At 37.7% G+C, this 25,482-nt stretch overlaps 1 protein-coding gene across 7 annotated transcripts in view; it reads left to right on the top strand.

Moving 5' to 3' along the window:
* Positions 1–25,482, top strand: part of TTC17 (tetratricopeptide repeat domain 17) — a 126,959-nt gene that overhangs the window by 33,092 nt on the left and 68,385 nt on the right. For 6 of the 7 annotated variants that reach the window (XM_015474885.3, XM_005216450.5, XM_015474886.3 and 3 more), the window contains exons 6-16: positions 4,700–4,809; positions 5,342–5,486; positions 5,923–6,062; positions 7,509–7,669; positions 9,227–9,339; positions 11,138–11,284; positions 12,788–12,903; positions 13,060–13,225; positions 14,393–14,470; positions 14,607–14,831; positions 22,508–22,694. In XM_015474885.3, the coding sequence (XP_015330371.1) occupies positions 4,700–4,809; positions 5,342–5,486; positions 5,923–6,062; positions 7,509–7,669; positions 9,227–9,339; positions 11,138–11,284; positions 12,788–12,903; positions 13,060–13,225; positions 14,393–14,470; positions 14,607–14,831; positions 22,508–22,694 (1,588 nt within the window). Of the gene's footprint in view, positions 1–233; positions 320–4,699; positions 4,810–5,341; positions 5,487–5,922; positions 6,063–7,508; positions 7,670–9,226; positions 9,340–11,137; positions 11,285–12,787; positions 12,904–13,059; positions 13,226–14,392; positions 14,471–14,606; positions 14,832–22,507; positions 22,695–25,482 lie in introns of those variants that run through there. The other variant, XM_059874669.1, reaches the window with a different exon arrangement.

Consider the following 25,482-nt stretch of genomic DNA (forward strand, 5'->3'; position numbering starts at 1 on the left):
AGTTTTTACTCTTCTCTGTGCCTAAGGAGATTCATAAAATGCAGGCTAGTTTCTATGCAGTGGTATTAAGTAAAATGTGTAGTTGTAATATTTATATACAGTGTACTCAAATATATTTTTATACTGTTTATACCCAAATATATGTTTATTCAAATACTTTATATAAGATTATTGTTGTAGCTAAGTTACCTTCTTCATCTTGTTTTTCTGAAGGTAATGTAAAATACCGCATCCCCAGAATTGATGAATAATAAGGGAAAACTGGCCTAGGATTTAAAATATCCTTCACAGAATTGTTAGTTGAAAGTAGATCATAGTGGTAAGTGCTCTATAACAAATTAAAATAGAGGGTTTATTGGGTGGCTACTTTAGATTAAGCAGGTGGGGTTATCCTCTCTGGAAAGATGAAATTTAAGCTGATACTTGAATGACAAGAAGAAACCAAAAGTCAGAGATCAAGGAAGAGCATTCTAGGCTGAGGCAACAGCCCCAAAGCGGTAATGAGCTTGATAGTGTATCAGTCAGCTCAGGCCGCCATCACAGAATACCGCAGACTGGGCGGCTTCAGCACCTGAACTCTCAAAGTTCTGGAGGCTGGAAAGCCCAAGATCATGTTGCTGGCTGATTCAGTCCATGGTGAGGACTCTTCCTGGCCTGTAGATGGCCTCTTTCTGGCTGTGGTGTCAGGTGGCTTCTCTGTGTGTACTTCGGGGAGGAGTGGGTACGAGGGGGAGAGAGAGAGAGAGAGAAATCTTCCTCTTAGAAAGGCACTGGCCCTATTGGATTTTAAACCTTTGTCTTCAGAGGCCTTATCTTCAATATAGTCACACGGGGGTTAGAGCATCTGTATATGAATGGTGAGAGAGACGCATTAAGTCTGTAACAGGTGTTATAAATTAAATTCAGGTCAGTATGGCTGGAGCCTGGTGAGCGAAGGGGAGGGTGATAGGGAATGAAGCCAGAGAAGGTGGCCAGGGCCAGATTATCTCAAGCTCTGAAAGCCAAGGTTAGGACTTTGAATTTTATTCCAGGTGTGCTGAGAAGCTGAAGCAGAGAAGGGACATAATTTAATTAGTGTTTTTAAAAATTACACTCAAACTTGTATGGAGAAATGACTCAAGGAGGCCAGAACTGGAAATAGACCGGTTACAGGGTTAGTGCAGTAATTCAAGAGGGAGGTGAAGATGGTTTGGACAAGAATGGTTAGTAGTGGAAGTGAAGGGACTTAAACTATTTCAGAAGATGTTTAGAAGCTGCTTAATCAGATGTGGAGAATGAGAGAAAAAGAAGTCAAGGATAATTGCTTAATTTTTGACGTGAGCAACCTGAGGAGGAGCTGGTTTGGGGTGGAAGAAGATTAAGTCAGGTTAAACTGAAATACTTTTTGAGTCTAGAACTCCAGTAGAGGTCAGAGCTGGGTTTAGAGATAGAGAATAATTGTTAAACAGGGAGAATTTGTAGCCATGGGATTGGGTAAGGTCATCTGGAGCAGAGTGAAGTTGGAGAAGAGGTCCTGGGTCCTCCTATGTTTTCTGTCAAGCAGAGGGGGAGGAGGGGCCAGTAGAAGAAGCCCAAAAGGATGTTCAGAAGAATGTGGCATCTAAGAGCCAGGCAGAAAAAAAGTGTTCAATAGAGAAAGAATAATTAATAGTGACATTCCAGCATTTCTAGCTTTGGCAGGAGATTTTGTAAGAAATCTTACTGAAAGATTTTTCTTTAAAGATTTATTTTTCTCTTCCAATATGATGTACTCTGTTTATCATGATGTTTTTAGTAGTTCATGTTGCATTTTTAATTTATCATTTTGTCCCAATTCACAATGTAAGTTTTAAAAACAGATTAAAAACCATTTGTTGATTTAAAAAGAAACTTTCTCAAAAGGCTACTAAAAGAGAGACTGAAGCCTAAGTCATAAATCAGTTGTGAAAGAATATAGCATCTGCTCTTTCGAGAACCTATCAGTTCAGTTCAGTTGCTCAGTCGTGTACGACTCTTTGCGACCCTGTGGACTGTAGCACGCCAGGCCTCCCTGTCCATCACCAGCTCCTAGAGTTCACTCAAACTCATGTCCATCGAGTCGGTGATGCCATCCAGCCATCTCATCCTCTGTTGTCCCCTTCTCCTCCTGCCCCCAGTCTCTCCCAGCATCAGAGACTTTTCCAATGAGTCAACTCTTTGCATGAGGTGGCCAGAGTACTGGAGTTTCAGCTTTAGCATCATTCCTTCCAAAGAAATTCCAGGGCTGATTTCCTTCAGAATGGACTGGTTGGCTCTCCTTGCAGTCCAAGGGACTCTCAAGAGTCTTCTCCAACACCACAGTTCAAAAGCATCAATTCTAAGACAGTCAGCCTTCACCTTTCAGGCTGACTTGGGTAGGAGGGGAGGAGGCAGTCCTGGGTGGCCCCAGAAGTCAAAAGTGGGACCAGCCAAGTATAGACCTCAGTTCATGACAACAGGAGACTTTCTTCTAACTGTCAGAGCTGTCTTGGAATGGAGTAGAGACAGCACCGAGCACTTTGAGGACAGTGAGGCCGCAGAAGGATGGCAGGAACAGAGTTTGGGATTACAAGACCTAGGGTCATGTGCTAATGTTGCCCTTTCTGGGCTGTGGAATCTCGGGAGCCTCAGTTTCCTCACCTGCAAAATGGGAGGAGTACTAATGGAACAAGGGTCCGTTAAATGAATTCGGCCCTCAGCACAACCTTTGCTATTTTGTGTATTTGCTTGTTTATTGTCCACGGGGCCTCCCTGATGACACAGCGGTAAAGAATCTGCCTGCAATGCAAGAAATGCAACAGACGTGAGTTCAAACCCTGGGTTGGGAAGATCTTCTAGAGGAGAAAATGGCAGCACTCCAGTATTCTTGACTGAAAAATCCCAGAGAAAGAGAAGCCTGGTGGGCTACAGTCCAGAGGGTCACAAAAAGTTGAATGCAACTGAGCATTGAGCATAGCATTCCTTAACCAATTGTACTTAATGCTAAAATCTTTCATTGCTTTACTCAAAAAACATAATTTTTCCTTGAAGATAGAATACTTAATGGATGATTAAAGCAGAATTATACTGGTTTTAATCTTAAAAACAACTTTTAAAAATAAAATAACTGGTCCTTTTTAAAAAACAGACTACATAAAAATCTATAAAAGAGAAAGTTAAACTTGTAATTTAAAGTCAGAGATAATTACTGTTTTATAATATTTTGGAGGGTTTTTTTTTTAGTTTAACATATTTTTATAGCTAAACCTCTTTTTTTATGGTTGATGGTTGTGCTAAGTCTCTGTTTCTGTGCGTGAGCTTTGTCTCTTTGTGGTGGGCAGGGGCTGCTCTCTGGTTGCAGCGTGCAGGCTTCTCATTGTGGTGGCGTCTCTTTTTGCAGAGTGTGGTCTCTAGGGCACGCAGGCTCAGTAGTCGTGGCTCACTGGCTTAGTTGCCCTGCATGTGGAATCTTCCCGGACCAGGGACTGAACCCACATCCCCTGCATTGGCAGGTGGATTCTTATCCACCAGACCACGAGGGAAGTTCTTTAGTTAAAAATTGTCCTCAAGGATAAATTTTTAATCATGAAGTTTGGGGGTAAAAGTAATCACATTTTTTAAGGTTTTATACATACAGGTTGTTAAATTGTTTTGCACCACACCCCCCCCCCCCCCCAGAAATGCTCTACTAACCTACAGTTAATATACACTGTAGCCAATAGTGAATACTGGCATTCTTTTTAATCTTTGCCAATTTTTAAAAGAAAAACTTGCATCTTTTAGATTATTTTTTGTAGTTAAGTTTTGTATTTTTTTCACCTGCTAAGTAGCCATTGTTTCATATTTTTGAATTGTCCATGTTTTTGGCCCATATTCTCTTGGCTTTTTGTCTCTCTGTTTAGATTTTTTTATGAGCTATCTGTTTATTCAAGATATCAAATGTTGGCTGTCATATGTTTTTTCTGTTTTATCTTAAATTTTATGACTTTTTTCATTCTGAGTTTGTAATTTCTTACTTGGGTTTAAACTACATTGATTTTTTGACACAGTTCAGTTTAGTGTTTTGACCTCTCTGTGGTTGAAATCAGAGTATGTTCAGGGATAAAAAATCGAAGCCACAAAAGGAGAAAACCTGTCTGCTATCTGAACTTCTGTTTAACTTGACTAAATAATATACTTATTAATATATAGTAGACATTTTTAGCAATGTGAAGATCTGAATGAGTTTCTGATCACACTGAGAAAATGACAACTAAAAATACATCTTTCACAAAAGCATTGTATTTGCTTACATACATACCTTCATTCGGATGTTTAAATAGGAAACTTTACAGTATGTTAATTTCAGGAATTTCATGTTAGAACAACTAGCATTTCTAAGTAGGCTAGATTCTAACTTCTGAAGTCCTGAAATAGGGCCCAAGGTGTGGCCGCTTGGTGAGATTGTCAGCTTTATTTCCCTCTTGGAATGATAGCCTAGGGTTGGACAGTCTCTCTGTCTAGACCACACCTTAGTATACTTGTTCAACTAATAATCAGAAACCTCTTTTGATACAGGCAGTTTATTTGTACTTTGGCCTCTGCTTTGTCACTACTATGTAAGTCTTGATCTTTACCAGTTTCAGGCGAGATAGAGTGGTAAAGGTGCTCATTTTGAGCATCCTAAGTTGAAGAAACTATCTTGAGTTATATTTGGTTGTTATTTTATTTGTTTGATTTCTAGAACTCTTCCTCGTGGGTACTGTATAACATGGCTTCATTTTACTGGAGAATAAAGAATGAGCCATATCAAGTAGTGGAATGTGCTATGCGAGCTCTTCACTTCTCATCCAGGTAGGATTCCTGTCCTTCTGGACCTGTTGATTTTCCACATAACTCAGGACTGTTAAAATATATATATTAAAAAAAAAAAAAAACAAGGAGAAGCATTGTATGTACTTACTTTCTCCTCAATCCCTGTTCCAAGAAATTAGTCCAGTCAAAAATGTCAAAGAGTTCAAAGCGATAATGGCATAACACACTTCTGACGTGTTATGCCCGATGACTTACTTGGGACTTGGAAGTAAGGACCTAGGCTGGAGAAATTATCAAAAGTTAAATTTTTCTCAAAGCAAACGTCAGCCGTAAATACATTTTAAAATCATGAACTGTCTGCCAGCCTTGATTTTTGTTAAGCACCATCAATGATGTAAAATGAAACATTAGGATTTTCTTAAATTATTTTCCCCATCTGTAAGCAAACTCAAAATTGTTTTCCAAAGCTCAATAGCTTTGAATGTAATTTGCACCTGTCAGGTAGTTACAGATAATTGTGGAGCACAGGCTTCTCTCCTGATGTCTAATTACATCTCTCCTTCTCTTGTAGGCACAATAAAGACATTGCCCTGGTCAACTTGGCGAACGTTCTGCACAGAGCACACTTCTCTGCTGATGCTGCTGTTGTGGTCCATGCAGCTCTGGACGACAGTGACTTCTTCACTAGCTATTACACTTTAGGAAACATATATGCAGTAAATACAACTTTTTTTACATAAACCAATCCAATTGCTCTTTCCTTTTTTTTTTTTCCCCTAGTAAAAGAAATATCCTTTTCCTTTCTTCTGTTCTGGACAAGGGAAAGGGGATAGAAATGAAGAAACTTAAGAGGAAAAAAAACTCAAACAATAATGAATCATTAGTGTCCTAGCCTCTTGACAAAAAAGAATAATAAGTTGATAGGAATATTAAACTTCTTCAGAGTAGTCCTCTTAAGATAGCAGTTATTTGAGCTGAGCCATCCTGTACAGCATCGCTTCATGTTGTGGAGGTTTGGCCACTGATTGAAATAATGTTCACTGTATGAAATTTGGTGTGACCTCATAAATCGTAAGGACATTTGGACAGATACAGCCAGGCTAACATTTTTCCCTCCTGTGTTTGTGTATGTATGTGTTTTTGTCTCTTTAGATGCTTGGGGAGTATAACCACTCAGTACTCTGTTACGACCATGCTTTACAGGCCAAACCTGGGTTTGAGCAAGCTATAAAGAGGAAGCATGCTGTCCTGTGTCAGCAAAAACTCGAGCAGAAATTGGAAGCTCAACATAGGTAACTCGGAGGAAAAAATTTTACTGAAGCAAAAAAAAATTTTACTAAAGCACAATAGGATCATAGGTTAGACCTGTATAGGGTGAAATCAGTGTTACTTTGTTCATTAGAATTAAGAAAAACACCTTTTCACTACTACTAGTCCTGTCCTTTTTCTCCAAATCCAGGAGGCTTAGCGCAAGTCAGTGGTTGTGTAAATGATTCTAGGTACTAGAGAATGTTTACAGTACATGCCATCATTTACATCTTTACAGTCTTGATCATCAGTTACTTGTATGAAGTCTGATGAAGGAGGGGGATGCTGCCAGATGTAACTCTATTGACTAGTAACTCTATTGATTACATTTTTATTTCCATGAATTAGACTGTCAGTAAACTCACTTGCACATGCTGTGTTCGATCTTTCTCCCTTCGACTCCTAGGGTTGGGCTATTATATTGGTTAAGTGATGTTGAGCGAGATTATTTGGCCCATGTTTTACAGAGTTGTGTAAGTCTCACAGTAGTGGGATTCTGTTGTACTTGGTCCTTGTACTTAATAACAAATGTACTGTATTTAATTCTATAAATAATAAGACCCGTGAAGGAACTTCACATAATTCAGAAGTGAATTGTTCATCACTTACAGAATTTTGAGTCTGATTATTAGAGAATTCAGTGGACATTAGGATTTCATTGAATTTTCCATTTAATGGATAAATTTTCCATTTTCCAATCTGTTTAAAAGCCTGGTGTAGTAAAAAAGGAAAGAATGATAGCTTGTTTATGTCTGGCTTCTGTTATACCTGCTCAGAACTTGCCTTTGCTGAGCTTCTTCCAATATTATGCTCTTCTTACACAATCTGTTCAGCCCTTAAATCTCCATATGTTAAGTGTAACAAGTAATCAGATGTTTGTGACTAAATATAATGAAGCTACTGATTTATTGCTATCAGCTGGTAGAGAATCTTCCTTTGCAAGCAGTTTCTGTGGTTTTCCCCCAAATCTGTAAACCAAGGAGCTCCAGTGCAAGAGCCTTTTTGTTAACCTTTTGTTTGGGTAGAATCAAATGAAAAGAAAAGAAAAGAAAAGGAAGATTCTACAAAGGCTTTGAATGTCCATGGAACTAATCTTTGTGGAGAAAAACAGAGTTGTTAAATCTGTAGAGCTTTATAGTATATCACTCTGTATCTTTTTTGGCCCCTGCAAAGTCCACCACACCATTTAATGTCATTAATTGTTGTATTTATGAGAAGAATTTCACATGTCTTTTTACCACCCAAATATTAATAAAGCGGTAGCATTTATTTGGTCCCATGGTTCTTGAGACGGTGGTACAGTGGTTGTTTGCTAAAAGTCAAAATCTTGCAATTTTTGCTGAGAACCAGAAAATCTGTGTATTTAAGTGGGCTTAAACATTTACAGTTTTAAAGCTCTATAACTTTTTCTGGCATTAAAAAATGTTAAGATCCCTCCAGCGAACACTGAATGAGTTGAAGGAGTATCAAAAGCAACATGACCACTACCTGAGACAGCAGGAAATCCTAGAAAAACATAAGCTGATTCAGGAAGAGCAGATCCTAAGAAATATCATCCATGAGACACAGATGGCAAAAGAGGCACAATTAGGTAAGTCCTGATTCCAGATAATTTTTAAAGGGAGATTAGGAAGTTCACGTCTAGTGTGCTTCACTTTCATAACTTTCACGTAGCCACAAAGCAGTGTAAAACTGTGCTTATGATTTCCTTTGATCTGAAAATGAAATTATCACTGCAAGTGGACCAGCAGGCCTGGGAGCCAGTTTGATCCTCCTAGCTTTTTTATAATTCACATTTTAAAGTAAAAGCCAAATCTTTTGTATCCTAAGAGTCCAACAGTTTTTTGCCCTCTGTGGCCAACACTGATGCTTCTCTAACTTTAATATACATGTCAGTCTCTTGGAAATCTTGTCAAAATGCTGATTTTGACTCAGTAGGTCTGAGGTGGGGCCTAAGATTCTTGTTTTTGTAACGAACTGCTATTTGCTGCTGCTGGTCTGAAAGCTCACTGTAAGCAACAGAGCCCTACAGCAAGTTAATGCAAGCCAGACACAGCCTGGGAAGAAAAATCCACACTTTTCAGCCAACACTGGCAGTAAGACTAAATGTTCTTTTTTTCTTCCATTAAAAACAAATGTTTTATTTTAGAAGAGTTTAGACTAGACTTTGTCTCAAGCAAAAAAAGTCATCAATGGATTACTTTCAGGGGATTCTGCCATCCTCCCCCAAATTACACACAGTGTTGTGTATATGCACAACTTCTTTTCTGTGAAGACGATATATAGCTCTTTGAGGGGGGTGCGGGGGAGGCACACCATGTAGATATGCAGATTCTTAGTTTCCTGACCAGGGATTGAACATGTGCCCCCTGCAGATGAAGCATGGAATCTTAACCACTAGACCACTGGGGAAGTCCCATTATGAGCATCTTTTACAGTCTGTGACCCCAAAACAGAACCACTGGTCTAAAGGAACTGGCATTGACAGCATATTAGTGATTTGGTTGTATCCAGAATGTTTCATTTATGATCAAACCCTGTGGGAGCAGATATGACAACTTGACACCAAAGAAAAATGAGTAGAATCACTTATATTATATCCTTCTCCCTTGATAAGTAGAGGCTGTTACAGCCTCTTGGGGTTGCAAAGAATTGGATGTGACTGAGTGACTGAACAACCACATGACCATTTATAGTCCATTTTACAATTCACCTGACAAGTTTTCTTTACTATTTTGAGTATAAAGAGTATGTTTGATCCTTGGAATTACTTACTGCTCAGTCTGTACTAAAATGCAACCAGAGCTCTTATATATAAATTTGAAAAAGTTATGAAGTATATAAAGCAAATTGTCTCCAGAGAGATGGGCAAAGTCTTAAACAATTTACTCAGTAGATTTTACAATCTTAGAATTGCCAGAAGACACCTCAGTGATTATTTAGTGGCACCTTGTTTTATAGATGGAGAAATTGAGGCTTTAGAATGATTTAATGAACCATGAAGGCATTTTCCCCTGGATATGTACCCCTCCATGAGTACTCACCAGGCTCTGAAGAGTGCAGGGCTGATACTACGTGACTTAGACAAAGAAAACTGTGTTGGCATTGTTGATCTTTTCATCAGTTTTCATTTCCTTTTGTATCCCAGGAAATCATCAGATATGCCGTCTAGTCAACCAGCAGCATAGTTTACATTGCCAGTGGGACCAACCCGTGCGCTACCATCGTGGTGATATCTTTGAAAACGTGGACTATGTCCAGGTCTTTTTCTTGGTCTCTTCTAGTTCTTATAAACGTTTGCATATCAAGAGTAATATTGCGCTCCCACCCCCAATTCCTTGTATATTTGAGCTCTAAAATGTGTGATTGTCATTTAAGATTTTGCGTATCTGTTATGTTTATAAAGTCAGATTTATAGAGAGTACTCAGTTACTTGATAGATGACGTTTCTGTTTCCTAAAGCACTAGCTGTATTTGTCTTTTCATATGTGTTTAATTCCTGTCTTTACCATGAGAGCTAGAATTGGTCTGTGACACAAAGCCTTTACCTTTCCTTATAACTTGCTTTAGTAAGACCTCGAATTTACAATTTGGGAAAGAGTAGCCATGCTCTTCGCAGAAGTCATCAGTCCAGTTATGTTGCTTCAACCAAAGGCATTAACAAAATGATCTTACAACAAGAAAGGTTTATTAAGCACCATTGCTGTTTGCATGTTTTCTCTGTCTTCCTGTCTCCGTGTATGTCCACAGGTACATACACATATACGTACAGTCACACACGCACATAACATCCCAGCCTGTCTAGTTGGGAAGAAATAATACATAATGATACCAAATAGCATGTAACTGATGCTGGTATAGATAGTAAGTACAACCAGAGTCCAGTTTTCATTCAAAAGGAGACTGGAAATAAAATAACATTTATTATATTCCTATAGAAAACCCATCATGTCCTTAATTATAGATACAGAAATTTCTAGTGAAAAGCATTTAAAATAATTAAGAGATCAGGACAGCTTCTATAGAAAGACAGACCATGAAAAATTAGAATGCTTTAATCTGGAAAAAAAAAAAAAAGAAAACCCAGACATTGGGAAAGAGTAAGAAGCAAAAATTAAGAGGTCATTTAGGAAGAGAAATAGTAATAGAGGCCAGAAACTTACTGTGATTATTGTAAGCCAGCTCCTAGCAGTATCCCATGTTTAGTTTTTAGGAGTAGTAAAGGAAGAACAGACTCACACTCTCTAAGACTGTAGCTCCCTGTCTTAAACCCAAGCATTTTAAGCAGAAAAGGGGAATATTTAGAAATGAAATAGACTGAAACACAGTGTAACTTTTAGAAATCATAATGGTCTCAAGACCATTTGGAAGACTGCCATGCACTAGTGTAGCTTCCAGTATGATGTATTCACAAATTTCATCACCACTATATAGGAGAAGACTGTATTCCTGTTCATCAAGGCATAGAGCTACGAAGTCGTAATATTCATTCCTTTTACTCATGTTGTTCCTACTCCATCCCATCTTAGTCCTACTCTCTTCTCTAACAAGGTTCCAGAAATACATAGGAAATACGGTATCTTGAGAGAATATCAAATATTGTTCTTTGGTTTGGGGGGAGGCTATACATATTTGAAATTGATTGTTCAGTAGTATTTAATGCCTAAGTGATGGGTATATTAAGCACACTAATTTTATAGAGTAGTTATCACTTTAGTCCAGACAGGGGAGAAGAATGAACCAAACCTCCTAATCAGCCATCATTAAACCTGTAAGAGACTAAATCATAGAAAGGAAGTAGAGGGAGAAGAAAACAGCCCACACTAGGGTTCTCCATCAGCGGCCTAGTTGAGTGAAAGTTGCTAGCTACATGTTATCTGGAGCGAGTACTATTGGGGCATGGTTCTGAAAATTAAAGATCCGATTGCTTTTTAGCTGACCTACTCTCTGATTTCCTTCTAATTTTGATTATTCAGTAACATTTTGGGTTTAAGTTAAATCTGAGTCACAACTGCTTTTCTGCTTTCAATTTGATTGAACTTTTCTTTTCATTTTGTAGTTTGGTGAGGATTCCTCAACCTCCAGTATGATGTCTGTGAACTTTGATGTTCAAGCAAATCAGAGTGATATCAGTGATTTGGTCAAGTCTTCTCCCGTGGCCCATTCTGTTCTCTGGATCTGGGGCAGGGACTCTGATGCGTATAGGGTAAGTTAGTAGAGGATGATAAAGGAGTTTTCTCAGACAGTATTTCTTAAAGGAGTGGCCTTCAACCCTGCTGGTTAATATGGCCCTGTTCAGCAAGAAGTTGTTAAGCTTAGATTAAATGGAAGGCCTGCTAGGTGGTAGATAAGTAGGACATAGGATCTGTCTCGATTTCTTGCCAGCCACATGGGGCACATAGACACCCTGATGTCAAATCAAAGCCCTAAGTAAAATTACCAGCCCTCACAAGTTTCTAAATGTGACCTCCATGTATGTTTGTATATATTTCATGTATTCAGTCAGCACCCTTTTACTGAGCTCACAACTATATACCAGGTTCCTTGCTCTGCTGGAGCTCACATTGTAGCAGAAGATACAGAAAATAAACAAGTAAATGAATATGTATTTCCAAGCTAGCTAAGAGATAATTATATGTTAGCCAATGGAGATACCAAGATATGAAGACAGAAACATTGTTGTTTTTTTGTTTTTTTGTTTTTTTACAGTGTTAGTCACTCAGTCATCTGGTTCTTTGTGACTCCATAGACCATAGCCTGCCACGATCCTCTGCCCATGGGGTTTTCTAGGCAAGAATAGTGGAGTGGGTAGCCATGCTCTTCTCTAGGGGATCTTCCCAACCCAGGGATCAAACCTGGGTATCCTGCATTACAGGCAGATTCTTTACCATTTGAGCCACCAGGGAAGCCCCCACTACTAAATTTTCAGGAATTTAACAGAATTAATACAGCCACTTATATTTAATTATATGAAATATAAACTCCCAAGTTTGAAAGCTTCAGGCTGTAAGTTTAGTAAAACATCTGGTACTAATTATTTATATTTAGAAAAATGGAACTTTACAAATAAAATAATTGCTAAACTTTGGCATTGGCCAAAAAAAAAAGGTCTTAGTTAAGGGAAAGATAGTTTTCTGTGCCAGTTTGTCACGTGTCTGTATGCTTCCAGGCATATGTCACAAACTTCACCTCAAACTGACTTAAAAGAAAATTCACCTCGTATTACAGGAAATCCAAAGATACAGCGAACTTTGGCTTTGGTTGAACAGTGGCCCAGTAACCCATTGTTTTCCTCTTCTTTAATTTGGTATCCACTGTGTTAGTTCCATCCAAAAGCTGGTCTTCCTCATGGTAATGAGGCGACAGCCAGCAGTAGCTGGAGCAATGTGCTCCTGTGGCTTAAGAGACTAAGACTAGCATTTCTTTCCTGGAATCCCAAAGCAAACCTCTCCCTGTGTCTTACTGGCTCAGCTGAGTTAAGCCACCCAACCCTGAGCCAGTCTGTGGTAGAGCAGGTAGAATTACTGACTTAAGACTAACAATCTGCAGTAGAAAAAATATTCTAGAGTCTACCTCAGTCTCTAGATCCTAAAATACTAAATTGTTGTTTGATTTTCCTAGTAACATTTATGTTCTTTTAAAAGTTCATTTAGCGTGTTGAAATATTGACTCTGAAGAAATTTATGAGAAACTTTTTTTTCTCTGTTAGGACAAGCAGCATATTCTGTGGCCTAAAAGAGCTGATTGTGCAGAAAGCTATCCTAGAGTCCCCATTGGTGGGGAATTGCCAACATATTTTCTGCCTCCGGAAAACAAAGGACTCAGGCAAGTGCTTATGGATATGGCAAAGCACTTGATTCTGCATGATTGTCATCTGGCGGTTCTTTGAGAGCACCAACCTTGGACCTGAAAGGTTAAGTCTTTATTTTGAAGTCACCCAAACTTTGAAAATATGAATTTTGTTCCTTTTTCTTATACCAGGATCCACGAACTCAACAGTGATGATTATTCTTCAGAAGAAGAGGCCCAAACCCCTGACTGTTCCATAACTGACATCAGAAAAAGCCAGACCCTGTCCTACTTAGTCAAAGAATTAGAGGTCCGCATGGATCTGAAAGCCAAAATGCCAGATGACCATGCACGAAAAGTAAGGCTCACTTAGGCTTGGTGTTTATTGCCGTCCATTCTGGGTGATTTCACAAGCCTCATTGGTGGAGCAAAAATTAAATAGAGGGCAGTTGCTGAGTTCTAAGTTTATAAAACTGAAGGATCAAGTTAACGAATTAGTGAAATTATTAAGAAGTCAGTCATGCTGTTGAAGGACTGCCAGGAAAGTGTTCCTTGGGGTTGCTGTTTACACAGACCACCTAAGCACTGTTCCTCTAAGAGGGCTGCAAAGATGAGTCACACAGAACTCTGTTCACCTAGTGGAGGCCATTCCGACCACTGCAGTTCAGCTTTGCATCCTCCAAGCCACCAGAAGTTTGTATAATTGAAATTGAAAGCTTGAGGATTCCCTTTCCTTGGCCTTATCAACCCTGCTTTGGACTCATATGAGGTCCTTAGGAATTTGTATGAATCTGATAACCTCTCTAAATATGTTCTGTTAGGCTGTCTTCTGTAGTTCCTATAAGTTATGTGTAACTAGGAATCTTATTACTGAATATAAATCCTAGGGTAAACACCATTCCATGGATACAAATGAAAAAATTTCCTTTTTAAAGAGAAAACAAACCATCACAATGACCTTTGTTAAATTTAATTTTGAAACTATGAGTAGTTACTGCTTTCATTCAACATTTACTGAAGCAAAAAAACATGTTTCAGGCAGTGTTTGGAGTTCTAGGAATACAAAGATAACAGACCATGATCCCTCTCTTAGCGTTGTTCACAGTCACATAAATGCTGCAGGAATATAAAGTGATTAACTGAGGATCTGGTGCTTTTCCAGTTAGGAAGGATAGCAGATAATTGCATCAGGTATTGCATGCTTTGTTTTCCGAATAATTTCTCATTTGCTTCTGGACACTTAGGTTGACTTTAATGGGGAAATGATAGATCATCTTAATATGTATGTGCTGTATATGTCTTTTGATTTTTTTTTTTTTAGTTAAAGGAAACTAAGGCATACGTGTGAGTAAGGTAACACCTGTTGGTATGTCAGTGACCTCATGTTATGTATATAAATTATAAATGTCTATTCAAATTAGCTGTTCCTGATGAGCTCAAGTAAAGATTGCTGTCTGTAGAAATTCTTTTCAGATGTCTTCCCTGTTATTTTCAATTGATTCAGTCTTCCTTTTAATGTTTTCAGATTTTGCTTTCCCGTATTAATAACTATACTATCCCAGAAGAAGAAATTGGGTCTTTCTTATTTCATGCTATTAACAAGGTGAGCCGCCTACTTCAGACATCTGAAATTTAAATGCTGGGTAATTGTAATTAAAAGTTATAATGCATGTATTAAAAATTCTTTTGAGCATGAGTTCTGTCTTCTTGAATTAAGTGAAGTATCTGGGCTTTTTCAGCCTAATGCTCCTGTCTGGCTGATCCTCAATGAAGCTGGCCTCTACTGGAGAGCGGTAGGAAACAGCACTTTCGCTATTGCTTGTCTGCAGAGGGCGTTGAATTTGGCTCCCCTTCAGTACCAGGACGTTCCTCTCGTTAACTTGGCCAACCTTTTGATTCACTATGGCCTTCATCTTGACGCCACTAAACTGCTACTTCAAGCTTTGGCCATCAATAGCTCTGAGGTGAGGTTCATGTTCCTTTGTAGCAATATGTACTATGTAGTGGTAACTCAAATTCAGAGTATTCGTTGTATTTTTGTAGACAGGGCATAAAAAAAATCTCATGTTTTATTTTTCAGAGTAGAATTTGCATACTGTAAGAGGGCTTTTGTTGTATTTTTGATGTGTTTATCTCTATTTTAAAGGAAGTTTATAAATTATGCAGTTTATTTTTAGAAACATATTTAAAAATGACACGGCTGCTAAAAATATATTGCCACCTTTTTATGTCGGAAACATCTGCTTCTCACTTTGTCCTACTCACTACAGCACGCACATCCTTTAGTATTATGTTGTTTTACAACTTGAGATCTTTATGCCAACCAAGCCAGAGGTCAGTTTAAAGGTTGCTTTGATAAGGGTAGGTAGGTTCGTACCTTGAACCTTCCTCATGCAGCCCATGGAGTTACACCTCTGCTTTGTAGTTTATTACTTTATTTCATAGTTTCTAAAATACCACTTCCTTTTTTTTTCTTTCATATATTAACATCTCTGAAATAAGGATACATGTTACAATTGATGACATTTTAGGTTTGATAAAATGCAGTTATAATAAATATATAATTAAATTGCTTTTATACTTAGTGTCTAAATGTTTCCAAGTTTTATACCCAAAGAAACTTGTAGAAGAACTGTGCATGAAAGGGTTAAGTTTATTTGAGGTGTCCCAAAACTAAATTTCTTTCAGTATTAGCAGGAAATGTTGCCTATTACGAGTTTCCTTTGAAATACACAAATTCACAACTGGACTCTAAGTAGAAGTTTACAACCACTGTGTTATATACAAAGGCCAACTTGCCAGAGAAGTACATCTAATATTTATCAGATGTTTACAGTGTCAGGTATGAGTGTAGAAGAACAGATGCTCTGTACGGGATGTGATAAAGGGAGCACCCAGATAGAAGGCTCAGCACAGCCATATTCCCTTCATACTTGGCACGCTTCACTTTTTGGCACCGTCACCCAAGGCAGTTAGGCAATGTTCTTCTGAAGAAAAAAGAGCTCCTTTAGAGATTCGTTGCCTTTCTGTATTTGAAAATTCTACTAAAATTTCAGTTAAATACTGTGGTACTGTAATAAGAATAAAAAAATAAAGAAGTGAATCAGGGTAAATACCCCTGAATATACCTTCATCAGACCCTACCCCCGACTGCCAACATTTGGAAGTATTTCCTTGTAAGCTTTCCCTCTACATAAATATTTTGTATATTGTAACTTTACTGTTACTTTGCTAAGTAACTTCAGTTGTGTCCAACTCTTTGTGACCCTATGCATTGTAGCCTGCCAGGCTCCTCTGTCCATGGGATTCTCTAGGCAAGAACACTGGAGTGGGTTGCCATGTCCTCCTCCAGGGGGTCTTTCCAACCCAGGGATCAAACCCACATCTTCTGTGGTCCTGCATTGCAGGAGGATTCTTTACCTCTGAACCACCAAGGAAGCCCCTTACTGTAACTTTGGTAATCTTTAAACCTTATTATATAAAAAAAAATTACTATATAGTTTTTATAGCCATCAATTCATATGATTATGTAAAGAAAATTTTCTTAGGAAAGATTGCTGGTAGAATGAATATTTTGATGCCTTTGATACAGACGAGTAAACAGTTCAGAAAAAGATTTGAGCCAATATACGTTCCATAATCAAGATCTGTGAATATTCATTTCTCTAGTATTATCACCAGATAATACAGTTATCAAGCAATTGAAATAACTGCTAACTTTTATTGTTTTCTAGTGCACCATATGAAGCACTTTACGTGTAATAACTCATTTAATCCACACAGCCCTCTGAGATAAGGTTTACCCATTTGATAGAAAAAGAAAACTGAAGGGATTTATAGAAAGTCAAAGAGCTTGGATTTGAGCTCAGGGAGATTGGCCTCAGAGTTCACACTCTTATAGTCAAGTCACACTGCTTCTGTATTAACATTTGTAAAATAAATTTACTTAAAAAAATTTTTTACTTCTCTGTTATAACAAATTTGTGTATCCTATTTTAAGGATATTCTATTTCAATTGTATTTTTAAAGTAAAAGTTTATGTAGGAATTTTGTCCATTTCGTTATAATCTTTAAAAATTTTACATGAATTCTTTACACAATAAAATCTTTATGGAGAAGGCAATGGCACTCCACTCCAGTACTATTGCCTGGAAAATCCCATGGATGGAGGGGCCTGGTGGGCTACAGTCCATGGGGTCGCTAAGAGTCAGACACAACTGAGCGACTTCACTTTCACTTTTCACTTTCATGCATTGGAGAAGGAAATGGCAACCCACTCCAGTGTTCTTGCCTGGAGAATCCCAGGGATGGGGGAGCCTGTTGGGTTGCCATCTATGGGGCCGCACAGAGTCTGACACGACTGAAGCGACTTAGCAGCAGCAGCAGCAGGATAGCTAGATTAAATACAGGTTCACCAGTGTAATTTAAATTTCAAATAAACACATTTCTATCAAAAAAAAAAATCTTGAAACTCCATCAGTCATATGTTAAAAATACTTTCTCTCTTTGCCTTTTTATCTTAGCTTTTAAAAATTCCCTTAATTTACTATCTTATTCCTTTTGATTTCTATTCTTAGATTTAAGATGTCCTTATCAGAAGGTTGAAAAAAATAGTCCTATGGTTTGTCTTTAAATAGTTGACTCTTGGATATACACAGATCTTTTCCTATGCTGTTTTCTAGATGTTTTATAGTTTCAGGTTTTACATCTAGACCTATGATCCATTTAAGGTTAAATTTTCTTTGTAATGTTAGGTAGGGTCAAAGTTCATATCCACATGGATATCCACTTGTTCCAGAACCATATCTCAAGAACACTATTCTTTCCTTATTGACTCATGTATCAGCTTTGCTCTGAACTCCAGACTCCTTTATTCAGCAGTTTATCTGACATCTCCACGTGAATGTCTGAAACACACTGAATGTCTGAAACACTAAAACTGCAGGCCAAAACTAAGCTGCCTAACATTGTTCCATTTGGTCTTGGTCTTCCCCATTTCTGTAAACGGGGAAGCCAGTAGTTCAAGACAGAAACTTAGAGTTATCCTTCGTACCTTTCTCCTCTCAGGGCAGATGCAATCTATTGACTAAGCTTGCTGATTCTGTTTTTAAAATACATCCAGAATTTCACGATTTATCTTCATCTCCACTGCTGTCTTCCCTGGTGGCTCAGCTGGTAAAGAATCGGCCTGCAATGCAGGAGACCTGGGTTCAATCCCTGGGTTGGGAAGATCTGCTGGAGAAGGGAACCTGCTCCAGTATTCTGGCCTGAAGACATCCATGGACAGAGGAGCCTGGCAGGCTACAGTCCAGGGGTCTCAAAGAGTCAGAAACGACTGAGCAACTTTCTCTTCACTTCCACTGCTATCTTATCCAAACCATCATTATCTTTTATCCAAACCATCATTATCTTTTATCCAAACCATCATTATCTTTTATCTAGATTATTTCAGTAGCCTCCTAACTAGCTTCTGTTTTTTGCTTTTATTTCCCTACACTCTATTCATATTATAGCAAACAATGAGATTATTATTAAAAATCAGATGTTGTTATTTGTCTATTCAAATCTCTGCAGTGTCCCTCCATGTAACTCACAATAAGAGACAAGAATTTATAATGGGGTAGAAAGTCCTACGTGACCTTGTTACTTTTCCTGCGTCATATCTGTGGGATCGATCCACTGATCATTCTGTTGGAGCCTCACTTGCCTCCAAGCAGTTCCTTGAGCGTGCTAGCTGTGGGCCCTCCTTAGGACCTTTGCGTTTTCTGTTCTTCCTGCTTGGAATGCTTCTTCCACTAAGATTCTTCCTAGTTTGTGCCTCGTTTCCTTCAAATCTTTTACAAACACTAACTTCTCAGTGAGTCTTTCCATTACTGCTCTATATGAAATGCCGCTCTCTTCCCAACTCTTAGTACTACTTACGTCTCTTCCCTGCTGTTCTTTATCACATTTTACTCGCAATTGTGTGACATCCCCACAGTTGTGTGACATGAGACTATAAGATCCACTGAGGCAGAGGTTTATCTTTCTTATTTTCTGCTCTATCCCCAGTGTGAAAAACAATATTTGAAACACAGTGAAAACAATCACTCAGTAATTATTTTCTGACTGAATTAGAAAATTACTCTTTTTTTCTAAAATGCTAACCAGTTCATCTGAATACAAAATATTTGCCCAACTATCATTCTAGTTGTAGGGATAATCATACTTTGTTTCCTTACGGAAAATATAAAGACACTTAATTTAAGTACGGAATTTAATTTTATATCTTGTAAACCTCTAAGTATTACTTTAAATCTAACTTGAGAACTACTCACATTAGACCTCTTTAATCTGGAATATTTTGTAAACCTTGGCTTGGTTATAGTGAGATATTTGTGATGACCTAACAGCCTGAATCAGAAGCAAGTAGCTGATAAATTATAGGTGTTACATGTTCTAATATCTCGTGATTTATAGTCTGTGGAAACTTAAATAGAATTTGTATCCTGCTGTTGTGTGAAAATTATATATATCATAATTAGGTTGAATTGGTTCATAGTTCTTTTCAAGTCTACTGTATCCTACTTTTCTGTCTATTCATTCTTTTAATTTTGAGAGTTTGATGTTGAAAATTGTAATATATAGTGGAACTGTGTAACTTTGTTCCGTATTCTCCAAGTCTTCTGTAAATGTATCATCATACTTTCATTATTTAAAAAAGAAAAAAAATTATAGGTATTGCTTTTCATGGAGATATACTGTGCAGTTTGGAAATACAACATTCTTCAATCTTTTAAAATATTTTTAATGATAAAATAAGTGTAGAATAAATGGTTTGTACACAGCAAATAGTAAGCAAAGGCATATTTCCACTAAAATGACCTCAACTGAATACTTTGGGCTGCTTATAAAAACAGTCTCACAAAACAATTGGAAAATAAAATTTTAAGACTATTTACAATAGCATCAAAAAAGCAGATATCTAGAAATAAATCTAAAGGAAGGTGTACAAGATTTCTCTCATGAAAACATTGCTAAGGGGAAAACCTAAATAAATGGTTGTATGTTGATACATCATGTTCATGGATTGGAAGATTCAGTATCATTAAGGTGTAAGTTCTCTTTAAGTTGATTTATAGGTTCAGTTTCATCCCAAACTCCCAGCAATTGCATGTATTTGTGCGTGTGAATTGATGAATAGTTTCAAAAATCTACATAAAAATGGATCTTAGAATAGCACAAAGGTTTGGGGGTTAGGGAAATAAAAACAGAGTTGGAAGACTTATCAGATTTCGAGACTTAATGTAATTAAATCAGTGGAATTGGCACAAAGATACTCAAATATAGAAATTAGAAATAGGCTGATTTATGACAAAGGCACACCTGTAGTTTAGTGTTTTGGGGGAGCTTTGGGTTTTTCAGTAAGTAGTAATGGAGTACTTGGATATCCCCTGTGGAAAAATAAATGAACCTTGACTCCTACCTCATGTTGTATACAAAATTAATTTGAGGTGGATCATGTACCATAATGTGAAAGATAAAACAATAAAACTTCTTGATGAAAACATAGGAGAAAGTCTTTATTACCTTACAGCTGGCAAAGATTTCAAAGCACTAACTACAAAAGGAAAAAATCTGTAAACTGAACTTCACTAAAATTAAGAGTTTCTGTTTATCAGAAGATACCATTAAGAAGATAAAAAGGCCAGTGACAGACTGGGAAAGATATTTGCAGTAAGTATGTCCAACAAAGTCATCATATCTAGTATATATATAAAGAACTCCTGCAAATCAATAAGAACAAAAAGACAAGCCATTTTTTTTTAATGGGGAAAACAACAGCACTTCAGAAATAAGGGTACCAAAATGGCCACTAAGTATATGAAAAACGTTTCAATATTATTACTGATCAAGGAAATGCAAATTAAAATCACAGTGAGATGCCACTTAAGCATCTCACTAAAACAGCTAAATTTTAAAAACTGACAATACCAATTCAGTGAATTCTCACACTTGCTTGTAGGAGTATTAAGTCTGTATGTCCATTTTGGAAAACTATTTGCTTGGATCTCCTAAAACTAAATGTATGCCTATCTTAAGATCCACTTCTAAATGTATACTCAAGGAAAATGAGTAATATGTCTATCAGAAGACATTTACAACAATGTTCACTTCATAGTAAATTTATCTGTGGTAGATCAAAAACTGCAAACAATCCAGTAACAGCCTATCGGTAGGAGAATGGATAAACAAACAATGTGGTGTATTCACATGTGGAAACATTCAGTTCAGTTCAGTCGCTCAGTCGTGTCCGACTCTTTTCGACCCCATGAATCGCAGCATGCCAGGCCTCCCTGTCCATCACCAACTCCCGGAGTTCACTCAGACTCCTGTCCATCAAGTCAGTGATGCCATCCAGCCATCTCATCCTCTGTCATCCCCTCCTCCTCCTGCCTCCAATCCCTCTGTCATCCCCTTCTCCTCCTGCCCCCAAGCCCTCCCAGCATCAGTCTTTTCCAGTGAGTCAACTCTTCACATGAGGTGGCCAAAGTACTGAAGTTTCAGCTTTAGCATCATTCCTTCCAAAGAAATCCCAGGGCTGATCTCCCTCAGAATGGACTGGTTGGATCTCCTTGCAGTCCAAGGGACTCTCAAGAGTCTTCTCCAACACCGCAGTTCAAAAGCATCAATTCTTTGGCGCTCAGCCTTCTTCACAGTCCAACTCTCACATCCATACATGACCACAGGAAAAACCATAGCCTTGACTAGACGAACCTTTGTTGGCAAAGTAATGTCTCTGCTTTTGAATATGCTATCTAGGTTGGTCATAACTTTCCTTCCAAGGAGTAAGCGTCTTTTAATTTCATGGCTGCAGTCACCATCTGCAGTGATTTTGGAGCCCAAAAATACAAAGTCTGACACTGTTTCCACTGTTTCTCCATCTATTTCCCATGAAGTGATGGGACCAGATGCCATGATCTTCCTTTTCTGAATGTTGAGCTTTAAGCCAGCTTTTTCACTCTCCGCTTTCACTTTCATCAAGAGGCTTTTTATAGTTCCTCTTCACTTTCTGCCATAAGGGTGGTGTCATCTGCATATCTGAGGTTACATTACACATCAGTGTTTTTTTTTTTTTTTTTTCAAAAAAGAGTGAAAATATAGTATACCCAAAAAAAAGCTTTACAGGTTTGGTTGAGTAAAAGAAGCTACAGAAGGGTACAAGTTACATGCACAAGGGAACATGCTGTTTGATTCTATTTATGTGACATTCAAGAACAGGTGGCAGTAATCTGTGGTGATAGAAGTCACAGCATCATTATCAGTGGTTACATCTGGAGTTGGGGGTGGGGTGGCCCAAGGGAGCCTCTCAGGGTACTAGAAATGTTCTAAATGTTGTATATCTTTAGATGAGTGGTGGTTACAGCTGTACAGTTAAGACTAATGTACATTACACACTTGATGTAATTTTTATCTTAGTAAAAAGGTAAAAAGTAAATTTATGTTAAACAGTTTAGAATTAGCTGATATAAACAGCTGGGGTAACTTTTATAGGATAACCTAAAAAAAAAGCCAAAAGACAAAAACTGTAAAGGTTTTGTAACTCTCGGAAAATATTAATTCATTAACATTTTGCTGATTTTTCTTTTTTTCTTTTCAGCCCCTGACCTTTTTGAGCCTGGGAAATGCTTACCTTGCTCTGAAGAATATCAGTGGGGCACTTGAGGCCTTTAGACAGGCTTTGAAATTAACTACCAAATGCCCAGAGTGTGAGAACAGCCTGAAGCTAATTCGCTGTATGCAGTTTTATCCTTTTCTGTACAACATCACCTCTTCTGTTTGCAGTGGTAAGCAGCCGTTAATCCCGGCCAAATAACGAGTTCAGTTGGGATTCCTGTTTTGATCAACAGAACACAGAAAATCATTTTCTTAATTTTCCCAAGGATTTTACTTAACTAGCATAATTCTAGATACATAGAAAAGAAATTAACTCATTGTTTTCTATATAAATACTCTGGAGCATTTGGCTTATTAGTTCTCTCCCAGAACCCTAGTTTGAGAAAGGCTGATTAAAGTATATTATTCAGTTGGGATTGATGAGCTGTAAGATTTTTTTTCCCCTCTCAAAATCTCTGATGTTTTACAATAACTGAATGGCAAAGGAAATTTTTTTCTGCCACGAATTCAAACTATGCCATGAGATTTGAAGCAGTGTTTCTCTCCTCATTCTCTGAGATGCAGCCCCTTGTCTTTGAGTGAAGGTGATGCGGACCTTTACTGCACCTTTAAAATAGTCACCTGACGTGAAGTGGTATCCGCTATGCATTCTTCTGCTTTCTCCCACTGCCACCACGCGTATGTGCGCATGTGCAGAAGTGTATCTACCTGGGTTAGAAGTATTTGAGTTAGTATCTAGGTCATTGTAGATTTATCAATTAGAACTCCCTAAGAGTTCCATGGTGTTTTTTTTCTTCACTACTTTTTATTGAAGTATAGCTAATTTACAATGTTGTATTAATTTTTTCTGTATAGCAAAGTGATTCAATTATACATATCTATATTCTTTGTTATATTCTTTTCTATTTATGGTTTATCTTAGGATATTGAATATAATAGGTCTACAATATTTGATTAGTTACTTGCTTAATCTTCACTGGGAAGAAAAAAAAGGAGTTTAACTTGAATTGTGAGTGGTGCAGTTTATATACATATGGATCCTCAGTACCTTGCTTTTGTAGAGCACACAGTAGTTGCTCTTTTAATGTTCAAATTAGATCCAGTATTTGACCAGAGGACTAGTCCAGTTCCTTCTATCAGATTTTTTTTTAAGTGACACACACTTTATTAAGTAACTTGTCCAAAAGACATCAATAATTACCAGATTTGGCATCCAAATTGATTTTCTTGATTCACTTTACCACACTGCCTTAGGATTTTTAATGGAAGGCAGTTGGTCATTTTAAATATCAGAGCCCAGTTTTCTGGTGAAGAAACAAAACTCAGCAGCATAACTCCATAGCTCAGTTGTAGATCAGTGTTGAGCCCTGTCTGAACTACAGTAGAATTTGTATGTGACTGTTGATGGCCTGAGACAGTGTTTTGGCAGGCAGTATAGTGCAGTGGCTAGTGCTAGAGGCATACAGATTCATGTTGGAGCCCTGGCTCTGCCATTACTGTCTTTCTATTCTCAGTAAAGTGTGTCCTAATCTATAAAATGAAAGACAGTAAAATCTCATATACTTTTGAAGAGAATTAAATGAGATTATTTTCACAGAGTAGGTCTTACGTAAAAGTAAGTCATTAGAAATTCATGATGAATGCAAAATATGACTCAAAAGGTTAAGAATCTTCTTGCGTAATACTAGGAAATATGTTGTGGTCTTTAAAATTTTGAGGCCATCCAAGGACTGCCTTATAAACAAATTTTCACTTTTTTCAGTGAGCTGCTTATATTAATAGATTATTTCCTGTTTTCTTTATTTACTCTCATCTCCCTCACCTCTCTTGATTCTTTTCTGTTACTAGGGAGAAGGGTTTTATGTCTATATAGGAGAAGGCAATGGCAACCCACTCCAGTACTCTTGCCTGGAAAATCCCACGGACAGAGGAGCCTGGTAGGCTGCAGTCCACAGGGTCTCTGGGAGTCGGACACGACTGAGCGACTTCACTTTCACTTTTCACTTTCATGCATTGGAGAAGGAAATGGCAACCCACTCCAGTGTTCTTGCCTGGAGAATCCCAGGAACGGAGGAGCCTGGTGGGCTGCTGTCTCTGGGGTCGCACAGAGTCGGACACGACTGAAGCGACTTAGCAGCAGCAGCAGGGATAACTTTTCTAAAAGCCTTTTCTTTTCTTAGCATTTTAGTTTCTTTTTTTTTTTTGCCACCCTGAACAGTATGTAGATCTTTCCCAGCCAGGGACCAAACCCATGCCCTCTGCAGTGGAAGCATGGAGGCTCAACCACTGGACCACCAGGAAAGTCCAGTATTTTAGGTTTTTGAAATTTATTATTATTTTATGTCACTGATGTCAAGAGAGGAAATTAGTTGTCTTGAGCATTTTCCCCCAGAACATGATCTCAACTAGTTCAGGAAACTATTATCTTGAAACAGATCTTTCTCAAAATTGTAGTATCTGATAGTCCAGTTTATTCCAAGAATATTATTGGATCCAATACAAAACAATAAAATAGAATAATTTAACTTGGAAAGAGAGAATACTGTTTTTAATTCTTTCAGAGACAGCCCGTTTAAAAATTTTTTTTAATTAAAAAAATAGACCTTTTTACATTGCAGTTAATTGGTTTAGAAAAGAATCCAGTGTCTTTTAACTCCTAAAAAAATACTATTACCCCTAATGGAAATGTATGCTGTAGCATTTTCTAGGTTTAAAACTCATTAATAATACTGAACTAACTTCAGTATTAAAGTTTTCTTTGACAGTGGTTTTGTATTACTTGTTTCCACAATAATCTTATTTATTGATGGTTGCTTTGCCAAGTTCCAACTTGTAAAAGCTGAAATTGAAAGATGCACACACCTCTAATCAAAATGATGAACTTCTTATATTTTAAAACCTAAAGTTGCATTTATTCCAGTTATCTCTGAGCTTTACTAAATGCTTAATGAAAAAGAA

Source organism: Bos taurus, chromosome 15, assembly GCF_002263795.3.
Source record: "Bos taurus isolate L1 Dominette 01449 registration number 42190680 breed Hereford chromosome 15, ARS-UCD2.0, whole genome shotgun sequence".
Lineage (NCBI taxonomy): Eukaryota > Metazoa > Chordata > Mammalia > Artiodactyla > Bovidae > Bos > Bos taurus.